A 23,430-nucleotide genomic window follows, 5' to 3' on the forward strand; every position below is an offset into this window, starting at 1 on the left:
GGGCTCAGAGAGGTTAGAGAAGCTGAGGTTTGCGCAGGTTGGAATTGGAGGAGAGTCTGTGCCTCCCAGGCATCCGTACCACCTGCCTTGCCTCTGTTTCTATGTGAACGTCCTCCCGCATGGAGGTCTATGACAGAGCCATCTTCATGCTATCATTTGCTGCTTTGCAGACTTGGCTATTAGAACGCCATTTTGAATTTTCCTCTGTGGCATGACTCCTTTCTTTGGAAAGTAACAGCTGTACCATTGGTTTTGCACAATTTTAGAAAACAGAGGTGACGATTGCCCCAATCAAAGCATGCTGACATAGCCCCTATTAGCGGGCTTAGCCCCTATTAGTGGGCTTTGGTTTCATTGCACCTCGTTTTGTTGGCTTCACAGGTAACTGTGAATTTTTTTGTGCTGAGTAAGTATACCAGTGTCATTTTTTTCTAACAGCATGTGTCTTGTTTGACATTTTGGTAATTCTTAAAATAGTTTAAACTTTTTTATATATATTACATGTACATACTTAATAGATTCCAGTAAAGTGTAAACATAATTTTAATATGTACTGGAAATTAAAAAGTTCATGTAACACCCTTTTTTGTGATATTTACTTTATTATGGTGGTCTGTAACTACATCTCCAGGTTCATGCTTGGGAAAGTGGAGGGACAGCTCAGGAGAGGAAGCCTCTGGATGAAATGAATTGATTCAGTGACTGGGTAATGGGGGTAGGCGTGTCGAAGACTGTGAGATTGGCACAGGATAGAGCAGGGTTTAGGGCTGTTGTACATAGGGTGCTAAGAGTCACAGGTGACTTGACAGCACTTAACAACAACAACATTGTTTATATAGTTGTGGGAGATATATATATAGAGAGAGAGAGAGAGAGCGCGCGAGAGCGCGCGCGCGAGAGAGATATCTATCAGTTTTTATTTTTTTAAACTGAGTTTTTTTTCATGTTATTACACAGCATCCTAGAAAATATCTGTGCACTTTTCTTTGCTGGTTAGTGAAGCAGAAATTCCATCAACAGTGGCAGCAGTCCAAACACAACTTGTACGTTGATCTTACAGCTAAAATATTTCTTGCCTTGAGAAAGACCTGTGTCCATGTCACTTGTCTGTACAGAATAAACTCCGTGTCTTAAGACTCTTGAGTCTCTGCCTGGCTAGTGGAGCTTGTCTACCTTTTCTTTTAGAAGAAGAGATGCTATCCAGAAGTTTTGCTGGTAAAGGAGTAGAAAAGATATTTTCTTGTTTATTTTGTTAATGATGGCAGTGCCTAGATTTGTTTTGAAAATGACACGTTTAAAAAGACTAGAAGAAGGGGCTATGATTCTCTCACTGTTTGTGTCCCAGTGCCCCAAGCCCAGCTGTATTCTGGAAGTTGAGCCTGTTGAAAACAGATGACATCATATGAGTTCAGGAGGCCACATTACAAAACCCGAGAGCTGTAGGTATAGGTATCATTCCCCATAAGCTCATCAGCTATACTGCCACCTAGCAGAGTCTCAGGTAAAACCAGCGGGACAATGGCTAGCCCTGGCTCCTCTGAGGCCCTCGTGCCAGCTCAACTAGCCATTAAGCTATTAGCTTACCAAAAGCTTTTATCCCATGCCCAGGAGTGTGTGGTGTGTTTCATAAGCATTTCAGTTTGCATAAGAAAGCATACTTTTCTATTCACATTTGGGGACCATTTCCCTCCTGTTTGGCTAAAAAACATTACTGAGCAATCTGTTTGTGTTAGGGTGTGCCCTCCCTCCAAGAACTACTAAATGTTTTCCCCCTGTTCTCCACCAGCATGATCTGACTTTTTAGTGTACAGTTGTTGCTTTTACTGAATGGAGAAATGAATGCTTCTCCGTGTTTCCCCTCTGCCAAAATGTAGTCAGAGGGAGAATGGTCTCGTTTTATGCTGGGAAATATTAGCTCTTCTCTTCTTAAAATGATCCATTTGTCCCTTTGTGTCTCATGCATTTTCATCTGTCCCCACTCCTTTCGAGGTAGGGAGGCCTGCGCCTTACCTAACAAGAATGCTTACACCTCTCATTAGTATCCAGATGACCTCTGATTCAGATTGCCTTTTTATTCTTTGTCCATCCACAGCCTAGTCTTCTGAGTAGAGAAGGGCTCCAGTCTTCTGTGAACATGGAACACACCTTTTGAGCTTCTAGTTTATATATTTAAAATTTGAAATCTGCATCTCTGATTGGTTTGGTTTGCTTGTTAGTATTGCCAGTAAAATTTTATCTTCATATAATTAACAACTGTGGGGAAGGAAATAGCTTCTCTTTGAACCAGTTTTTTCCTTGACTTTTCTCAGTAATTTAAATTGTACCTTTATATTGACCATGTATTGTGTCAGACTATTGATAGAGCTTCAGTGCGTGGTAGTATGTTTGTTTTGAATTGGAAAAAAAAATTCTGTTTAGGCACTGAGATATCCACAGGCATTGTTTTAAATACTCTGGTAGGTCATTTGAGTGCTTGAATAGTTGGGTAATACCTGGATTACCTTGAGACTCTCGAGATAATGCATGCTTTATAAAGAAAGATGGGTGATAAAGTTGTGTGAGATAAATGTCACCCATGTTTTCTTACCAAGGATGTGCTTTATAGCTTTCTCTTTAAGAAGAAAAAAAATCCCCACACCAAACCCAAACCAACTTTTCCTCTTGACAGTTTTCCTTTCAGCCTCATTCGGTATAGATTTGTGCTGTGGCTTGTTATGACATTGGACTGGTTCCCATACGGTGTTCGATCATTACCCATTAGGGACCTCTTTTTAGAAATACTTTTAAATATATTTATTTTTTTTCTGCTGTGAGGTATACTTGCTCTTCTGGTAAATAAGTCTGAGGTAAGATATTGATAAGGGAATAGAAGGGAGCAATGCATTTATTATCTCCTTAATGAAGGAGCACCAGAGCGTCCTTAATAAATACTGGTGAACTCATGACTGCGATTATCCATCTCCAGTTCTCCCAGGAATAATGGGAAGGGCCACAGCTCCGATAGCTCTGCACAATCACCATCGACTCTGGCCCTATTGATTGTGATTAACCAAGATGTATGGAAAACAGTCTTAAGTGTTCAGTGCATGCATCTCGTAAAGTCCATTAAGACGTTCATTATTTTTCAGTTGATGCGTCTTCAGCCCCACTTGATGTTTGTCGTCGTGCCATCCCGTGGAAAGATGCTGTGCTTTGGGACTGAGTTCATTTTGTTAATTGCATAATACAATGCAGGCACGTTTCATAGAAAACAGTAAATACTCTTACTGCCACTGACTGGTAATATTTGGAATAAACAAAATAGGGAGCAAGTGACAAGTTCTTACAGCCTCTGCACAGGAGGGTTTAGATATTTATTAAAATGTGTGGGTAGCACTTTGCGGGGGCCTTTCCTGATTGCTTAGGAATGTTTAGGGCCACGTCCAATCTTCCAGGTTCACGTCTGTAGACTCAGTCAGTCACTGAAGCTGCACTGCACATACAGCCGGCAGACCTTTGATCACAGGGAATTGTCAGGCCGTGGGGCACAGTTACAGCTGGTTACAGTTCAGGATAGGGAGGGTTGGGGTAGGAGAGGGTAGGACCCCACAGCGCACTGAGGATAGGAATCCCAGACATACCAAGAGTCAGGCCAGGTTTTAGAGAAGTGGCTCCTTGACTGAGACTTGAAGAATGGCCGTGTAGAACCTAGAATGGGGTAGAGATGCAAACTGATGAACAAATATGCTTCCTCTACCCAGTAACCCATTACAGCATTAATTTTTCTCTGTGATGCTCATTGATAGGAAGATCGAATATCGTGAAAATGACAGTTCTACAAAAGGCAATCTGCAAGTTCAGTGCAATCCCAATAAAGATACCAGTTCCATTCTTCAATGAGATGGAAAGGGCAATTTCCACTTTTTTAATGAAAAGAGACCCTGAATAAGTAAAGCATTACTGAAAAAGAGAAACAAGGTAGGAGGCATCTCACTTCCTGAGCTCAAATTCTACCACACAGCCGTGGTGGTCAAGACAGCATAGCATGGTACTGGTACAGTGACAGATACATAGATCAGCAGAATAGAATTGAGAACGTAGAAATCAGCTCATCCAACTGTGGTCACCTAATTGCTGACAAGGAGATAGAATCACTTAAGTGGGAAAAAGGTCTCTACCAGATGGTGCTAGCAAAATTAGAAAACCATCTGCAGAAAATTTAAGCAAGACCCACACCTCACACCTTACGCACAAACCAACTCAAGGTGGATCAGAGACCTAGAAGTGAAACCAAAGACTATAAAATTCATCCGAGAAAAGCAAGGGAAGAACTCCGGAAGCCCTAATCCAGAGTATGAACAGTCTTCCAAGCATCATGAAAAATCTACTACCAGGAGAGAATAAAATAGACGAATGGGACCTCATGAGAATCACATCCCTATGCACATCAAAAAACTTCTCCAACAGGCTTAGAAGGAATCCCACAAACTGGAAAAAATTTGGTCATGGTATACCTGATAAGGGACTCATATCTAAAATTTATAGACTACTTCAGCGCTTCAACTAGAGAAAGGTAAACAGGACAGTCACAAAACGGGCACAGGATATGAAGTCACTTCACCAAAGAAGAAATTCAGGTGGCCAACAGACATGAGGAAATGGTCAAAATCCCTAGTTGTCAGAGAGATGCAAGTCAAACAACTATGAGAGAACATTTTACTGCAGCAACAATAGCAAAGTTCAGCAGAGCAGCAAACAACAAATGCTGGCGAGGTTGGAACTCTCATTCACTTCTGGTGGGAATGTTAAATGGTACAACCACTATGGAAGGCGGTCTGGAGATTTTTCGAAGAGCTGGAAGTAGAAATACCATTTGACCCAGTAATTCCACCGAGAATATACCCTAAAGAAACCAGAGCCATAATTCAAACAGAGGTATGTACACCCATGCTTATTGCTGCTTTATTCACAATAGCAAAGAGATAGAAACAACCCCATTGCCCACCAACAAATGAATGGATAAAGAGTATGGTACACTCACACAATTGAATACTACACAGCATTGAAAAACAATGAAATAGTAAAATATTATATACAACATTGAGGAGCCTTGAGGACATTGAGCTAAGTGAAATATCTCAGTCACAAAAGGTTGAATACTGCATTACACCACTGTTATAAAATAGGACAGACTTGAGTGGTGTTGGGAAGGGAAGGGGAAAGAGTGGATAGATAATAAACAATGCATTAGGACAGATGAAGGATGAACTGTCTGAAAAGAATGTATGATTATGCATTATATGTACAAAAGGAGTCTGGAACAAGCGGTTCATTGCTGGGTGGGCTGGTAGTGGGGAGAAAAGGTGCAACATGAGTTATCATCTCACCCCAGTCAGAATAGCAAAATTTAACAGAACAGCAAGCAACAAATGCTGGCGAGGTTGTGGAGAAACTGGAATCCTTATTCACTGTTGGTGGGAGTGTAAAATGGTGCAACCACGGTGGAAGGCAGTATGGTGCTTTCTCAAAAAGTTGCAAATAGAGATACCATTTGACCCAGCAATTCCACTACTGGGAATATATCCCGAAGAGACCATAACTGACATCGAAGCAGATATATGCACACCCATGTTCATCGTGGCTTTAGCAAGGAGTTGGAAACAACCCAGGTGCCCATCAATAAACCAATGGATAGAGAAGCTGTGGTATATTCACACAATGGAATACTACGCTGCATTGAAAAACAAGGAAATAATGCAATGGTATTCAAAATGAGCGAGCATGGAGGACATTATGCTGAGTGAAATATCTCAGTCGCAAAAGGACAAATACTACATGGTGCCACTGCTGTAAAATGGGACTGATATCAGGGTTGGGATACGACTGAGAAAAACTGGATAAATTATGTATACTGTATTGAAACAGATGAGGGAGAGAATAATTTTAAAGCGATGTATGATAGGGTATTATGGTTATCCCAAGGGTCCACAATTAAGGTTGCATAGTGGAATGTACTTGGGGCAGTGGGAGGGGTGCAGGGGGGATTGTGTACCAGGGAGGGAGTTTTTCTTTTATTTTTCAAAGAGAGGAGCGAACTGGGGTGGAGGGGCAGGGCTGGGTGGGGAGAGAAGTGCAGCAGTTAATAAATGGAAATCCAAAATTTCTGTAAATGCTCATTAAAATTATTAAAATTTAAAAAAATTACAAAAAAAATTTTCTGTTGTGAGGATGGTACACAGCCTCCTCAACACCATGTTCTGGGCAACCTCTGTCAGTATTGGACTTGACTCAGAAATGAAACCACTTGTTCTGACCTGAAGCCTCATGATACGGCTTCTGTGGCTTGCCGTGGGTATATGAGCAGGAAGGCATTGCAGTGTGCCTGCCTCTGGGAGTGGGGTCACACTCCTATAGAGAAATTTTTTACCAGCCACTCTCCATGCGCCCCCAGCTTACCTGCGAAGCAAGTTTGGAAGGTAAGAATTGTGTTTGCAGAGTGTTGGCAACGACCATTGCCAGTGTCGTGTGCTTTTTTGCTGTCGTCCGTCTGTCCAGTTGGGATGGTGGAATCTATGGACTAGGTTCACGGACTGTGCCCTGCAAAACTGAGTCAGAGTATTGGAGACAGTGAATTCTGTATAATGTACCTCATTGGCAAGGGTTCTTAAGAGTAGGTTTTTTTGAAAGGCATCGTCATTGGAGGAGGCAGGGTGGCTTTGTTGGTTAAGGAGCAGATTAAAAAAACTTAAGGACCAATTTTGATGCCAGCTTTGCCTTTGAAATATTTCTTGTGACTCTTGAGTGAGTCATTTACCCTTGCTAAACAGCATTTCTAAATCAAAACAACCCCTTGCTAGGTTGTTAGCAAGACTCTAGGAGGGGAAATAAAATCATTTTGAGTAAATTAAATTCTGGCACCTGGAAATAGAATAAGGGCCCTGCTGGATAGTCATACAAGACGAAAGGGTAAAGGTTGTTTAAAACTGCGCAACATTTCTCCATGTGTTTTTCCCCCTCAGCTCTCAGTCCATGTAAGTGGGCTGCCTATTGGAAACTTACTAATGAATGTTCTTCAGCGGTAAATCATTTTAAATTGGCAATCACTCTGGGGTGTTGTGCTTGAGAGAGGCTCTGTTCCCTTTCTGTAACAAAAAAAAAATCAGCTGTGGTCTCTGACCTATTTATTTAGAGGTAAACTTAGCCTTGCCAAGCATAAAAAAAGATTGCAGATGCATGCAGTTTCACTGGTCCGTGCCCTGGGCCGGACCTCTCCACTAGCCTGAAAAGCCCTTCCTCTGCTTCCATTTTTCTTTGGTGTTCTTACATGCTCTAGTATATTAGTTGCAGTTGTACTTTGCACAGATACCAATTAGAGAGCCATCAACATTGGAGGCCAAAGGCTTACTGACAATGCAACTGTCATAGTGGCTTCTTAATTGGTTGAGTGTAATTGTCATTAGGCGGCGATAAAGACATCTGGAGCTCTGGAGAAAAATGAGTGTGTCTTTCTTAACTCCTCCCGATGTTTGTTCTTGCCTCTTCTGCCTAGTGTAGGCTAGCATTGTCAGATCACATTTAGGGTTTGGTCCAGGTCCCTGTGCCCCAACAGTGTTTGATCCTGGTGAAAATACTGGCTCCTTAGCACCAACCAGTTCATTAGTGCTCAGCCTACCTCCCTGCGCCATGGTCACAGCCACTTGAGTTAGACCTGAGAGCCTGCCCCTGAGTCATCACATCACTGGGACTTGCTGAAATGGGCTATTGTTTATGCTCTGTTGCCATCAGTAAGGGAGACTTGGAGTCTTTGATATTTTACCTCCTGAGTCATTTTGGAGCAAAGCACTTTGGCACTGAAGAATAGGGTAACTGAAATCGACATCTATGTAAAAATTTATGCTTCCCAATACAATTTTTAATTTATTCCTTGTTTTAAACAGACAAACTTTAAACCATTTAGAGAGAAATCAGGTATTAATGTGTTGCCTTTTGAGTGTTTTGCCAATCGTTTTTGATTGTATGTCTCAGAGAGAGAGAAAGAATGAGAGACAGTTGAGTTGGAACTGACTCATAACTGACTTTCCAGCAGATTTTCAGAGGCAATAAATTGCATAGGAGGAGAGGGCCCATCTTTCTCCTGTGTAACAGCTGGTGGATTTGAACCACTTGCTTTTGAGTTGGGAGCTCAACTCCTTACCATCAAGCCACCACAGTTTCCTTGAGAGTCAGGTCTTATTGGTCTCCAGGTGGTTGGGCATCAGGACTTTAATGAGATTGTAATGCCCGTCCGAGGCTGAGTCTTGTTTGGCTGGGCAGTGAGGAGGGAAGTCATTCCAGAAAAGCAGATAGTAAGAGCAGGCGGATTGGAAGCCAGGAACTAGAGAGTGGACTAGTCTGCAGGCAGACTCATGCTAAGGAAGAGTAGAAAATGAGGTTGAGGAGAGAGTAGAAACTAGTAGTTTGCAGTGCTTGAGCCACTAAAGCTTCCTTCAGCAAGGTGTGAAGGGGCAAGAACTTAGAGAGGCTGCTTCCTTGTTGTCAAGCATTGACATTGAATTGTTGTCATTGAATGCACAGCTCACTTCAGAAACTTAAGAAGGAAGACAGATGATCAAGCATGTATAATTGCCATAAAAGAAAAGTTTAGACTGCTAGCAAGGTAGATCAGAGGGAGCATGATCTCATTTGGAGAGTAAGAGAGAAAGAGTGTTTCCAGAAGGTCGATTCGTGCAGCCAAGTATTTTAAAGACAAAAATCTGAAATTATTTGCAAGAAGTCTGTTATTTTTGTTTTGTTTTTAAAAGTCTGTTATTTTTGTGATTATATTTATTCAAAGGGTTGGAGAAAAATGAAAATGCCATTTAGCCTAAGAACTTGTAAGCTATCTGCATATTAGCTCACTTCAGGACTAGAAGACTCATTGGTCTCTTCTGAGTATCAAAATTTATGCAGGTGTCTCTTTTGAGTATATCGTACATTAAAGAGAGTACTTTATAAAGTCTCTTCCACACAGGACAAATGCTTTGCTTCAGGCTACTCTCAGTGGAGGGGCAACTAGTACAACACCATTTCCTCGAACAGAGTGCACTGGAATATTTGGTTTCATTGATTTATATCTCTCTTCATATGTGTTTCTTCATCAGTTTCTGTAGTAGTCACAGTTTCTTCCACATCTCCTATTATCTTACTTAAACATTGATCATAGGTGTGTAATCTTCCTAGGAGCCCTCGGTCATTTCACATCTTCACGTAAATTTGCTCATCCAGGCTAAGCCTGATGAGATCCAGAGGCTCCTATGCTGTTTTGGTAGTTTATTGCTACCACATCGTCCTCCATGTTTCACACCCTCCAAGTCTTTACGGGAGCAAATTGCCATGTCTTAATGGCTCGAACTCGCAAGTTCTTAATCACTGTATCACTAGGGCTCCATGTGGTCCAGTATACAGTTAATATAAAGCACAGTGACCAAGAGTGACAGCAGATATGTTTGTCTGCTTTGTGCATCTCTGGTTCTCAGGGTTCCTTCGATCTCCAGTAGCCTCCATCCCATCGTCTTCCTTTCATTTACCTTCACTGTGTTTCTCAAAGGCATTGCCACTCTCATCTTTAGCTTCTGGACTGTTCCCTTTCATAACTTTACTCCATCCTCCACCCTCAGTGTTCTTTCACATAGATTTTAACCCAGACAGTTTAAATCACGCACAGTTCTCAAATCCACACATGTTCTTTCTTCGTGTCTTTGGAGCTAACCAATTAGCATTTCTCTGAGGACCATTTCCAGCAGCTCGTGGTGACTCTTGTATGTGAGGAGCAGCAGCAGCATCTATGCTCTTGCTCAGGGTCCCCAGAGAAGAAAGCGGGTCTGGACTGTTGCCTGAAGAGCCCAGAGCCAGCACGTGCCTTGGCTGCGTTGATATCAATATCCACTATTGCTTGGACAGCATCACCATTCTCTTAGGACATTTGGGTCGTGTTTTTATGTACTGGAGGGTCAGTGTTCCAACAGATGCACATGAGTCCAGTTTCAGAAGGCACTCCTCTCCTGTGTGCCACTTTCTACCGCACATCCCCTCCCCAGTGCTGTCCTGCAGGGACGTTTCTAACCAAGGCGTTAGAGTGACGCAGCGTGCGTATTTACTGTAGATGAGCAACTGGAGGGAAGGACTCCCACGCTGCGTAAATTTAGCCCTCCTGAATGAGAGTGTTATTAGTTTCTTTACTATAAGACAATTTGCGTGAGAAATTGACCTGTGGCCTTGTTCTGTGGGTATTTTGTTGCTAAGCCAAATGCTACACCCCTCTGGTGTTTCAAGTCCACCAGTCATTCTGTGGGTGATATATGCACAGTCTCCACTCATTTGCTGTCCAGCAGTGGCAGGTTAACCCAGTTGGTTCTGACTTGATGGCAGTGAGTTGAGTAGTTGAGCTTCAGTGATGAACCTCAAAGGTTTTCTCTTGTTTGACTCGGTACTCTTACTTTGTGTTCAGAGGAATGCTGAGGGCTCTGTGGTCAGGGCTAAGGAGGACTCTACAGCCCCTTGAAATTGTCTGCCCGTCTTTGTGTGGGCATATCTGAGCTCTTAGGGTATCTCTGATACTCTTCCCCAAAGTTGCTTTAGTGCTGAATTAACCCTCGGTAGCAATCAAGGACCTCAGCTTAAATACCTCTGTGGTAGGCAGCATGCCACCTCATCATCTGTCTGTTCCATTTATCTTAGGGACCTGGTGTCTGAGCTGAGACTGGCCTTGCCTGGGCTTTAATGGAGAGTCATTTACTGGAGTGGAGTAGTAATAGGGGAGAGTGAGTGTGCCTATTTTTCTAAGTGGGCAAAACCAGGGAATGTCATGCATTTCGGCAGGAGCTTTTCATGAGAAGGCTGCATTATCTGGCTGCTAAAGGCAAGATTTAATTGTTTCAGCAAATCAATTAGTCTTTAGGGACTTTAATCAGTCAAATCTGAGGCATAGATGAGGTATTAGAAAACTAGTGCCTGTAAGACCATTAGTTCTTAGCGTCTCTGCAGCATTTTTCTCTCCCCTCTCTCGTCTTTTCGCCTGTGGATCTCTCTGTGTGTTAATATTCCACTCTCACAAATTTCTGTCAAGGATTCTTTTCATGGGAGAACTAAAGGTAGCAGATTGGTTGTAATAGTGTAAAAGGGAAAAAACAAGCTGATCTTGATACCCCATTTATTATTCTAGCTGTCTCATGTGAAGTTGCCGCGTGGCGCAGTGAGAAGGGGAAGCATGTGCCCGACCTTCTGTTAGCTAGCTGACATCGTCTCCTGTTGCGTCCTTCAGCTGAGCCATGGGGCAGGGCTGAGCCCACACTGACCACTGCTCACTCACCCTCTGTTGTTGCAGGCTCTCTCCACTCTGCCCACCACGACCCTCCTTTCCAAGCCCCTTTTTGGAACCAAGTGTGTTCTTCTTTTCCAGATATACATCAGGGGATGTGAGGGTGTGGGACACCCGCACCTGGGACTACATAGCCCCCTTCCTGGAATCAGAGTATGAGGAGGACGAGCCTGGAATGCAGCCATATGTCTCCTTTGTGAGGATAAACAGCTCGCTGGCGGTAGCAGCTTATGAGGATGGTAAGTAACCGCAACCCTCCTCCCTATTAAGGGGGGAGAAAAGCTTTACAAAAATTAAGCAGCTGTGGCCGGCTCCCTCCCACCCCTTAATCCTTCCATGTATATATACACGTGGGCACACACACATGTTCGCACACACTCACTCACTCCTGCCTTTATGTGAAGAAGTTGGCCAATAACCCTCACTCAGTGCGTTAGTAGGCATTGGAACACAGCACCCATTAAAACTGGTGTTTAATTCTGACTGGAACTGTCAGGCTGGGTTTTAGTGCCAGACACGAGGCTGGCCAAGTCATCTTAAGCAAATCACTTGTTTGGTGTAAAATATTAAATATACTCTGCCTACTTTTCCTTTCGCCTCTACTTAGTCCAAAGTGAAAAGGGGGATAGACAGAGAATCTACTGACAAATAGGGAAATAGAAAAATGAAAGTCAGCGCTTAAGCTCTCCATGGCACATACATACCCTGCAAGGTAATTTATGGCGGTGCTGTAATACGTTGTCTCTCAGGAACATGTACAGTTCTGTGTGTGAGCAACAGTGGATTTATAGAACTAGGGTAAGGCTAATTTAAAATTAGTTTTACTTAAGTGGCTCAGAGCTTGACATTTTATAGCTAATAGATGTAATGATTTCAGTGGCCATGTTACCCTCTACGCATACCTCTTCTGCTCCTGCCCTCCACTGTGTTGTAAATTTGAATCCCCAAAAGCTTGAGCTCCCCACTGGCCTGAAAATTGGACTGTAGTCTATTTCTGAATGTTCCTGTTGACGTCATGGCACCATTGCAAATCTTCAGAGGCCATGTAACGGTATTGGTTGGCTCAGTGGGACAAAACTATAGTTAAAGTCGTTAACGGGGAATTTTATATCAATACGTAATTTAAAACTAAAAATGAGGGCTGAAATCATATATTTTCATTTTATTACTTTAATAACATGAACTCTATTCTTCTGGGTTGATATTGGGAAACACTGCTGATGGATTGTTTTAAGTCCGTAGAAGTGTAGCAAAGAGGTTTCTTATGTGGACTGACTCCTAGTATTTTCTCTGTGATCCTGGATAGATTAAAAAAAAAGTGGGGGGCAGCTTGAGCTTGTTTGTTGCTTTACAAATGATCAATGAACTTCTGCATTTTTTTGTTTCAAACAGGCGAAGGTTGAAGTGCCTTTAAGGTTAGGGTCATAGCATTTTAGAGTCCTCTAGTAGCCATCCTGTGTTATGCAACACTGTGTTCCTCCTGCAGACCAGGAGAATGATGTCCAGAGAGGCTGCCCTAAGGATTTTCCTGAGGTCATGCTACTAGTTGATAAGTGAATCAAAACCTATGGTACAGGGTTCTGGGCCAGTGGACATAGTGCCGGTTAAGTCCTGCTACACTTAGACACTCTTGTAGAAATAGTACCTGGTTCATTCACACCACATCACAGATCCTGTGGATTCAGATCTGCCTCTGATATGCATGCGTATTGCTGCTTTGGTTTCACATTGTTGATTGGAATTGTCCTTGTCACCCTCATCCCTGTTGTTAAACAGTATTGAGAGATCCTGTGGATCGAGAAGATACTTTACTTAACAAATACTTGCCAAAATAGATTTTTAAATAATACTTGAAAACATTCATAGTTAAAATTCATACAGCAGACATATATGACATAAGGTTAAGTGTTCCTTCCTCTCCCTTCCCCGACCTCAAGTCTCTCACATTTTACACAGATGTCCTGCTCTGTGTATCTCTCTGTACCTTGTTTATTTCACCTAATGACATCTCTTGGCAACCTTACAGGTAAGCCCTCTTTTTTTCAGTGGCTGTGTATTATTGTATTATGTGGCTGTCCTATAATTTATTTATTAGGCCCTTGTTGATACACATTTGAGTTGTTTAATTTTTCTTATTAAAAACAATGCCATAATATCCTAGAACAAATATCATAATAGGTTTTTGTGAAAGTACTGTGGAGTAAATTCATGATCAAAAACTAGGATGCTTGAAATTAACAACTCTTGCCAAACTGCCTTCCAAAAAGATTTTACTGGCTTATATTCACTTATGTAGTATATGAGAGACATTTCTTCATACTTACTTGATAGGTATAAGTGGTATTTGAAGCTTCCCCCTCCCTTTATTTTTTAAGTACTGTGAACTTGAGCCCTTTTCTTATTAGGTGCTTAAATTTCTTTCTCTGTAACTTGCTTATTTCTGGTTTGCTTCATTTTGGGGACTGTGGCGGGGGGGGGGCAAGTTGTTAATCTTTCCTGGTTGAAAAGAAAGAACTAAGGTAGTAACCTTTGTCACATGTGTTATAAATAGTCTTTGTCATTTTTTCTTCCACAGATTTTGCTTATCATTTCTTGTTTATGGTTAGTTGTTGTGTATGGATAAATATGTGTGTGTATGATTTTATTTAAACTGCTAGTTAGTGAGGTGGGTTTTTTTTTTCTAATCTGAGATGTTTGCCTACATAGTACATTCCAGGGTTCAAAGATCAAAATAAAAAACCAAAAAACAACTATACAATGAGAAGGACTTACTTTACTCAGTTTTGTATTCATATGAAAGTATAACCATACATTTTAGATTCTGTGTATCATGTCAGTATTTTCCAGTTGCAAATACAAACAAATATGAATCTCATCATCCCCCTCTATTCCACAGAGAAGACCATATTGTTTTATACTATTGTGTACTTTGCTTTTATCGTTTAACCTATCTTCAAAGGTTGCCCATGTGGGAGGAACTCCCTCTTTTTCACTCCCACACAGTAAGGGTCCCACTGAATGCGAATATTGTCACTTATTTACATAGTTCCTTGTTGAAGGAGAGTTGTATTGCTTCTGCTCTCCTGCTGTCACAGTCTTCTAATGGAAAACCTTGACACATGACATTTCACGAGTGTGTAAGAAGGAAATGTTCCTATTAAAGGTATTTTGGAGTTAGATAAATAGAAGATGATTCCATTTTGTACTTCATCCCCCTTTTTTAAAATTTATTATTAATTTCAGTGAAAATTTACAGAGACTTTGGATTTCCATTCATTGTTGCACTTTTCTCCCCTCCCAACCGTCCCCCCTAGTATACTACCCTCTTGGAAAAGTAAAAGAAAAATTCTTTTATTGTTTCACAAGCCCTCTCCCCAGGTCCGCTCCACCATGCAGCCTTTGCTCTGGACTCCTGTCATGACAAAAATACCTAATCACAGATCCCTTTTAAACAGTTTTCTCCCTTATCTATTTCAATGCAGTATACATTATTGAACCCATCTTTCTCAGTCTCCCCCCAACCCCAATGTCAGTCTTGTTTTACAACAGTTGCACCATGCAATATTTGTCCTTTTGTGACTGAGATACCTCACTCAGCATAATGTCCTCCAGGATCACCCATTTTGAATAATATTGCATGAGTTCTTTGTTTTTCAATGCAGCATAGTATTCCAGTGTGTGAATATACCACAGCTTCTCTCTCCATTTGTTTGTTGATGGGCACTTAGGTTGTTTCCAACTCCTTGCTATTGTGAACAAAGCCATGATAAACACGGGTGTGCATATATCTGCTTAGATGTCATTAATGGTCTCGTTGGGGTATATTCCCCATAATGGAATTGCTGAGTCAAATGGTATCTCTATTTGCAACTTTTTGAGAAAGCACCATACTGTCTTCCACAGTGGTTGCACCATTTTACACTCCCACCAACAGTGAATAAGGGTTCTGTTTTCTCCACAACCTCGCCAGCATTGGTTGTTTGCTTTCTTGTTAAATTTTGCTATTCTGACTGGGGTGAGATGATATCTCATAGTTGTTTTGATTTGCATCTCTGTTAGAGCTAGGGATTTTGAACATTTCTTCATGTGCTTGTTAGCCATCTGAATGTCATCTTTGGTGACGTGTCTGTTCATATCCTGTGCCCATTTTTCTATTGGACTATTTACCTTTATCTTGTTGTGCCATTTTGTACTCTTATCAGCAAAATATGTATGCCTGTTTTCTCATGGAAGAGCTGTGAGAAAGCCACTAGAGTATTTTACAGATTTTGGGTTCTCAATTTGACAGGTAGGCAGTTTTACTAGAGTGTTGTTTAATTTGATTTCTCTGTGTGAGATTGATTTGTTTGCCTCTGTATACCTGCTACTTGTTAAGCAGCCCAAGCAAGCCCACTGGGTAAGTCATTGACTGCTAACTGGAAGTTCAGCAGTTCGAATCTTTGAGTGGGCCAGTTAGAGAACGGACCTGCCAAACTTCTCTCCTAAAGATTACAGCCTAGAAAATATAAGAACCGGAAGGAAAATTCTGACAGTTCATGCATTGTGAAGAATGTCATTAATGTCATTGAACAGCTTCTTCAGAACTGTTGAACTGTTGACCTGAACTGTTGTGTAAACCTTCAGTGAAAGGAAAATATTATTTAAAATAAAAAAAAATTACACCTAGCACACCCTTTGGGGCAATTCTGCTCTGTTCTGTGTGGTCACTTTAAGTCAGAATTGACCCGCTAGTGTGTCACAAGAGTTTGCTACTTGTAGTTCTTTGACTTTTTTCTGATAGTGTTATGATGGATCTTTTATACTTTTATATCTTGGTGATTCATCCTTCAATGAGATGATGTATGGATCTATGTAAACATTTTTTTCCAGCATTTCTGCCTCACTGGTTTGAGGTACTGCCTTTACAATTTTTTAAGATTTTTTTTTTAATCTATTTCAGGATTCTTTTTGCTCTGTCCCAACTGGTCTGTTTTATAGTTAAAATGATACCATTTTGTTTGTCAGTTGCCTCCTTTTGGATTTGTTGTTATGCTCAGGAGGACTTTCCCTGGTATACTATACAGTCTGTAGTACTTTTATGTTTGCATTGCATTCTAGGTGATAACGGTACTGTCTCTGTCAAATACTCTACAGTGCAGTTCATACTGTATGTAAAACTTCTGTGTTGACAGGACATTCTATAGACCATATTCCAAGTACTAAATCTATGGTACTTCCCATTCTAGTCTACATATCATATTTCAGGTACTGTGTTTATACTACTCTCGTGTACACATTCTGTTCCATATAGTATAGTCCAAGTACCGTGTTTATTGTACTATTGTGCATGTTCACATGTTTCAGTGGCTCCAGTTGCTTTTAGTATTGAGGATTACTTCTCGCAGGGTCCTGCCTTTTACGGCCTTCTCTCGCTCTGAATTTGTGTTCTCAGTCTCATCAGGACTGTCACCATATCTGAGATCTGTAACAACTTCTCTCCCCAGACTCAGGTGGCTTTGCCTTTGATCTCACTTCACTTTAACAGATTGACGCACTTGTGTTTATACCACCATATTCATGAATAGCTACTCTGGGCAAAGGCAAAGTGAGACAGTTTCAAATAATCAAATGCACATTTTCTTATTGCTCCTTTCTTGGAGCTAACAGACACTTCTTGGGCAGAGCCTGGTGAAATGGAAATTACTTTGTGGGGTCTGGTTGTGTGACCATGGTCCACAGAAAAGAAGAAGAGAATGAATGAATAACTTGAGCTCTTTGGTGAATCCGGAGGAGAGCTCCACAGGCACTTAGACCCCATGTGTGTGATGGTCTGGTCTGCACACATACTCTTTGTCGAGGGAATCACACAGCAAGGGAAGATGGACAGTTTCTGGGGGAAGAGAGCCATCCGGACACCCTCTTAGTCCCCTTGCCCTGGAGGAACACTGTACATGCACCTGGGGTGTTGAGATTTGGCAAGGTGAGCCACAGTTGTGATTTTTTGAATTCCAACCCACTGGCCTCATATTTCTTCTGCCTTGTTTCTGATTGTCAGCACTGGCCATCCTCCAGTTTGATTTTACCACTAATTGTGTTGCACGTTACCATACCAAAATGAATCAAATCAAAATGCTTTTCCTGGAGCATTAGATAAAGCAGGCGAAGGTTCTGAGTAATGAGCAGATGCTGCTAATGCAGGGACAGTGGAGACCTTGCCAGGACTCCATCTGCTCCATGCTTGCCTGCCTTTGGCCTCGAGCCACGGCATTAAGAGTGGCAACGGCCATGAAACCGCTCGCTGGCCTCGAGACTTTGTCTTGAAAACTCGGTCATTGGTGAGAAATGAGATTACACACTTCTTCGGTGCAAAGAAGTTCTGATTTGTTCCCCGACACGGGGAGAGGCGATACCTGGCCCAGTGCATAGTGGCATTTGGAAACCTAGATGGGACAGCCAGTGTGCCTCTTCATATGGTGCCATCAAGCAAGGCAAAGTGGCTTATCCCGTTTTGCAGCATTCTCAATGCAATTGTCTGAGCACACACATGCTCCATTGTCAGGGACTGGGCTTGTCCAAGGCTGAATTGACTGTGATTTCTCATCTACTGACGTATTAACAATGGGTGGGAGTGGGCTGCTCCAAGCTTCATTTTAGCAGTGAACAGAAGGGCCATGCTCTAGTTGGTGGCGGAAACTTGGTGCTTCTAAAGCTTCCTGTGTCATCTGATATTTAATAAGCAGCCCCGTTTGAATACACTATACACACCTCCAACCTCCTCCTTTCGATCAGCATTGAAGCTTTGTCGTTGTTGGGTGCCATCAAGTTGACTCTGACTCTTAGGGAGCCCATCAACAGCTGATTGAAGTTGTAGAAATCGATTATTAGGATGCTAAAAATGCTGTCTGGAAAATGAGTAGGACAACTGAGTGTACTTTGTGAAGGATTTGTTTCTTTAGAAGTTATTTCTTTTCTGGTCATTTTTCTCACAAACATTCCAGCTACTACTTCTTGTCTGTACCTTGGCCAGTCCTTTCTCGCTCTAATAATCTTCTCTTTTCAAACTCTTAGTAACAACAAAATGAACGCTTCCTGACTAAAGCAGGGGGAAATTTCAGGTATACCGCCTTTAAAAGTTAGGGCACATTTATAAATTGAAACAATTTATTTTTTAACGGTAAGAATATTAATGTTTTCAAGATATTCAGAGAAAAATGAAAAAGTTGAAATGTAGATGTTCTTTGAAATATAGAAGGTAGTTATTTTTTGTGTTTAGGAAGTTAGCATTTGTTGGCCCTCAAGTTGACTTGGCATCATCTGGGGTGTTTGCTTCATGACCAAGTCAGGAAGTCTATAGTTACGTGATAGAGGAAAATGCTGAATGAAAATCCTCTTTAAACTATGAAGAATGTTGGGAATGAGATTTTACTCACTTATATAGTAATTTTGGGAGCTCTGGTGGTGTAGTCTGTAGTAAATTGGGCTGTTAACCCCAAGGCCAAGCACCGCCAGCAGTTTGAATTCATCGACAGATGATGATGAGATAGATGGGCAGTCTCCTTCCATTAGGATTTACAGCCTTGGAAACCCAGTAAAGGGTCTCTGTGGGTTGGAATCAACTCTGTAGCAGGGAGTTTGAAGTTTTTGTATGTGAGTTAGGATGAGTAGAACGGAATAAAAGGACAAAGCTTCTCAAATGGGAATCCACCAGCGTGCCCCTTGGTGAGAATTGTGAGACTTCTAGGAACATTCCGAGAAATCCACGTACACCCACTTCTCTCCAGCATGGTTAGATTCCAGCGACCAGCTCGCCGGATAAAAACACGTCAAAATGGAGGCATTTTCCCTGGGGTTTTTTTTTTTTTTAGACTTTAAAAAATTTATTCATTGTTACACATTTGCTTCTCTCTTCCTCCCCTAGTCTACTTTGTAGTACACCTGTTGTTCCAGATTGTTGTCATACATACAGTGCCTAATCATATATTCCTTTCGGACCATTCTTGCCCTCATCTGCTCCTGTGCAGTGTTCATTATCTAGCCACTCTTTTCCTATTCTACCCCAGCCTCCCCCCACCCCCCCCGTTAGTCCTATTTTCTAATAGCTGTGTTATGCAGTATTTGTCCTTTTGTGACTGAGATATTTCAATCAACATAGCTCACCCATGTTGTGTAATAGTTTACGAGTTCATTGTTTGTCAGTGCTATGTAATATTCCATTGTGTGAATGTCCATAGATTTTCTGTTCATTTGTTTGTTGACGGGCACTTGAGTTGCTTCTATCTCTCTGCTATTGTGAATAATGTGACATATGTTAATAAACACGAGTGTGCATACATATGTTTGAGTTGTGGCCCTGGTTTCTTTAGGTTATATTCCCAGGAGTGAAATTGCTAGGTTAAAGATCATTTCTGTTAACAAATTTTTGAGAAAGTGCCAGATTGCCTTCCATAGTGGTTGTACCATTTTACATTCCCATCAGCAGTGAAAAAAAGAGTTCCAGTTTCTCCACAACTTGCTAGCATTTTTTGTTTGCTTGGATTGTTCTTTTTGAATTGTATTCATCACTATGATGAGCCCAGTTCTGGACTCTTCCCCTGTGATGAAGGATGCTTGGAGGAGACAAATTTGGGCAGAGCTGGCTGTGTGAGAGAGAGCACCCGCTTCCTCCCATGCTGGGCCAGAGCGGCCTCGTGAGTCACCTCCAGGGTTCCATCTCACGATTGCAAACCCTGTAGTCTGATCCCAGGGCCTGCTCTGGGCTCCACGCCTGTTGAGTCGTCAGTGCTGGGGCTTCTGTTAGGGGCACTGGGAGCCTGACCACACGCCATGACCCACCAAGTGAAGTGTCAGGCTCAGTTTTCTCACTCATACTGAAATGTTACTAAACTCGACTGGGTAGCTTTCAGATACCTTCCAATACCTTTTTCTAACTCCCTTCTTAACCCATAACAGTTTTGAGCTGCAGGGTCTCAGCTGGTATAAGCGCTGGGAACCCAGAAGAAGCACCTTCTGGCTTGGTGCTGTCTGTACATGCTTCTGGAGGCAGATGCCAGAGGAGTCTGGCCCAGCACAGTGGCCAGAAGTGGCGCCCTCACTTATGGGGGGGAAAAAAGGATGTAGGGCAATGCCCCAGCTTCCCAGGTGCCACCTAGAGACCCTCCTCTGTAGCTGTCACTGTCATGCCTGCTTCTTTGTTATTTGGATGTTTGATGTTTGTACTGTTGTTGGAAATGCAAAATATCAGATAACAAATAGGTAAGGAAAGAAATAAAAATATTTTTTGCTTAGCCTTGCAGCTCCTTACCACTGAGCTACCATAGTTCCTGAAGGGTATTTAATTTTTATGACAATCCGAAAAAAGATTGAATTTAGATCTCTTGACCTTGTAATTGAACCATGCAGCAGGATTTCAGTGCCTGAATTTGCATTTTGTGTTTGTGGTTTATTGATACCTGCGTGTCTGTAGTTAAGTTTTAATGCGTTGTTTTTCATGCTGAGAGATTCACTGATGAATTCATAGGGACTGCCAAGTCCTCCGAGTTAGGAATCAGCAGAAGGGGACGTTCTCATGCTAATAGACACAGGCAGAGTCTTCTGGAGCAGATGATCAGTTTCTAATAGAACCAGGAATTTAGGGAGTTGTTGTTGTTGTTATATGCTGTCAAGTTGCTTGCAACTCATAGCAACCTTGTGTAGAACAGCTCTGAACCTTGCTCTGTCCTGTGGCAACCTTATTGTCTCTGACACACCTACCCTCATTTCGTCAGTCACCGAATCAATCCATCTCATCAAGGGTTTTCCTCTCTTGCACTGTCCCTCCACCCTCCCAAGCTTGATGTCCCTCTTCAAGGACTGGTCCCTCTTTGCAACATGCCCAATGTCACATGAAGCCTCAGAATCTTTACCTCCAAGGACTAGCCTGGTTTCACCCTCTCCAGGACAAACCTGTTTGTTCTCCTCGCAGTCCGTGGTATATTCAACACTTTTCTTTAACATGGCAGCTCAAGGCATTAGTTCTCCTCCTATCATCTCTACTCATTGTCATGGGTGGGGAGCAACCCTGAATCTATCAATTGCTTCTATAATTGGGAAAATAATCTTTCATCTGCTCCTTTCTATAAAATACTTGTCTGTCCTGGGAAAAAGTGTTTGGTAATGGCATGTCAGGTAAGGGACTTATATGTAGAATTTATAAAATACTTGAGCACCACAACAAGATAAAGGTAAATAATCCAGTAGAAAAATGGGTACAGGATATGAACAGACACTTCACCAAAGAAGCCAACAAGCACATGAAGAAATGTTCAAAATCCCTAGCTCTGAGAGAGATGCAAATCAAGACAACTATGAGATAGCATCTCACCCCAGTAAGACTAGCAAAATTTAACAGAACAGCAAGCAACAAATTCTGGCGAGGTTGTGGAGAGACTGAAACCCTTGTTCACTGTTGGTGGGAGTGTAAAATGGTGCAACCACTGTGGAAAGCGGTATGGCTCTTTCTCAAAACGTTGCTATTAGAGATACCATTTGACCCAGCAATTCCACTACTGGAAATATACCCTAAACGACATCCAAGCAGATATATGCACACCCATGTTTATCGTAGCTTTGTTCACAATAGCAAGGAGTTGGAAACAACCTAAGTGCCTATACACAAATGAATGGATAGAGAAGCTGTGGTATATTCACACAATGGAATCTTACACTGCATTGAAAAACAAGGAAATAATACAGTATTATTCAGAATGGAGTACATTATGCTGAGTGAAGTATCTCAGTCACAAAAGGACAAATACTGTATGATGCCACTGTTGTAGAATGAGGCTGACATCAGGGTGGGGGTAAGACTGAGAAAAACTGGATAAATTATGTTTAGTGCATTGAAGCTGATGAGGGGGAGAGTAGTTTAAAAGTAATATATTTTAGGGCATTATGATTTTCATAAGAGTCTGGAATGAGGGTTGCAGAGTGGAGTATACTCGGGGTGGGGATGAGGGTGGGAGTGTGCAGGGGGATTGTATACCAATGAAGGAGTTTTTTCTTTTGCTTTTCAAGGAGAATAGTGAAGTGGGGGTGGGGGTGAAGTGGGCGGGGAGAAAAGTGCAACAATGAATGAATGGAAATTCAAAATTTCTGTAGATGTTCATTGAAATTAACTTTAAAAAAAAGTAAAAAAAAATACTTGTCTGTTAGATACTGTTCTAAATCTGAACATTTGAATTAAGACAGACTAGGAAGAAGGATTGGTCATCCACTTACCAAATAATAGGCCTTGGAAAACCCTATGTACAGTAGAGTACATTTAAACTTAGGAACTTACTAGTAAATAGAATTTGACTCAGTTTCTGTCATTCAGGAAAAAAATGAAACCGTGAATTCATGATGTAAGCTTTGGCGTTAATAGTATGGTTTACTGAGTGGCTTTGTTGAGAACTAGTTTTTAAGAATGACAACACAATTTAGTGCATGAATTCAGTGTAGTGGCCCTGTCTTATTACACACCCAATTCTGAGGACTATGCCGTTGGACAATGGCAGTGACTCCTAGCCATCCTACATTGTGTTTCTAAGGTTGTAACATGTTGTGAGAGGAGACTTGTCCATCCTTCTGCCAAGGGCCCCAGGTGGGTTTGAACCAGTACAGTTTCATTACAACCTGACACCAGATTCCAACAAATGATAAATAGCAGAAGGTAGCTTTTGGGAGATAGATGAGTAAAGTGAATTGTGCAGTGAAATATACTATTGGAGCTGAGCATGAACTAGTTTGGCTTTGTTTCGGGGGGAAGAAAGAGAAATGGAATTTTCAATATTTAAAGAATTTTTAAAAAGTTTAAATATAATTTAAATGTGCCTGTTATGTATTGTCAAATTGAGACCAAATCATAGATGACCGTCCAGAGGGTTTTCAGAGGCAGTAAATCACATGGGAGTCGATTACCCATCTTTCTCCTGCAGAGCAGCTAGCCTATTTGAACCACTTACCTTTGGTTTGACAGTACAATTCCTTACCACTAGGCCAAGTGAATAGGGAAAGAACAAAGTAAGATTAGACCATTTTAGTATGCCAGAAAAGAAAGGAAATACTTGAGAATTAATGGTGGCCTGTCAAAAAGCACC

General features: G+C 41.7%; 1 protein-coding gene across 1 annotated transcript in view; it reads left to right on the forward strand.

Annotated features, from left to right (window-relative positions):
- The window catches only part of FBXW8 (F-box and WD repeat domain containing 8), a 144,371-nt gene that overhangs the window by 54,484 nt on the left and 66,457 nt on the right, over window positions 1-23,430 (forward strand). Inside the window, exon 5 of the mRNA XM_006890494.1 lies at window positions 11,417-11,574. Within this exon, the coding sequence (XP_006890556.1) occupies window positions 11,417-11,574 (158 nt within the window). The remainder of the gene's footprint in view (window positions 1-11,416; window positions 11,575-23,430) is intronic.

The sequence above is a fragment of the Elephantulus edwardii genome, unplaced genomic scaffold (genome assembly GCF_000299155.1).
Source record: "Elephantulus edwardii isolate Elephantulus edwardi_28Jun2011 unplaced genomic scaffold, EleEdw1.0 scaffold00089, whole genome shotgun sequence".
NCBI classification, from domain to species: domain Eukaryota; kingdom Metazoa; phylum Chordata; class Mammalia; order Macroscelidea; family Macroscelididae; genus Elephantulus; species Elephantulus edwardii.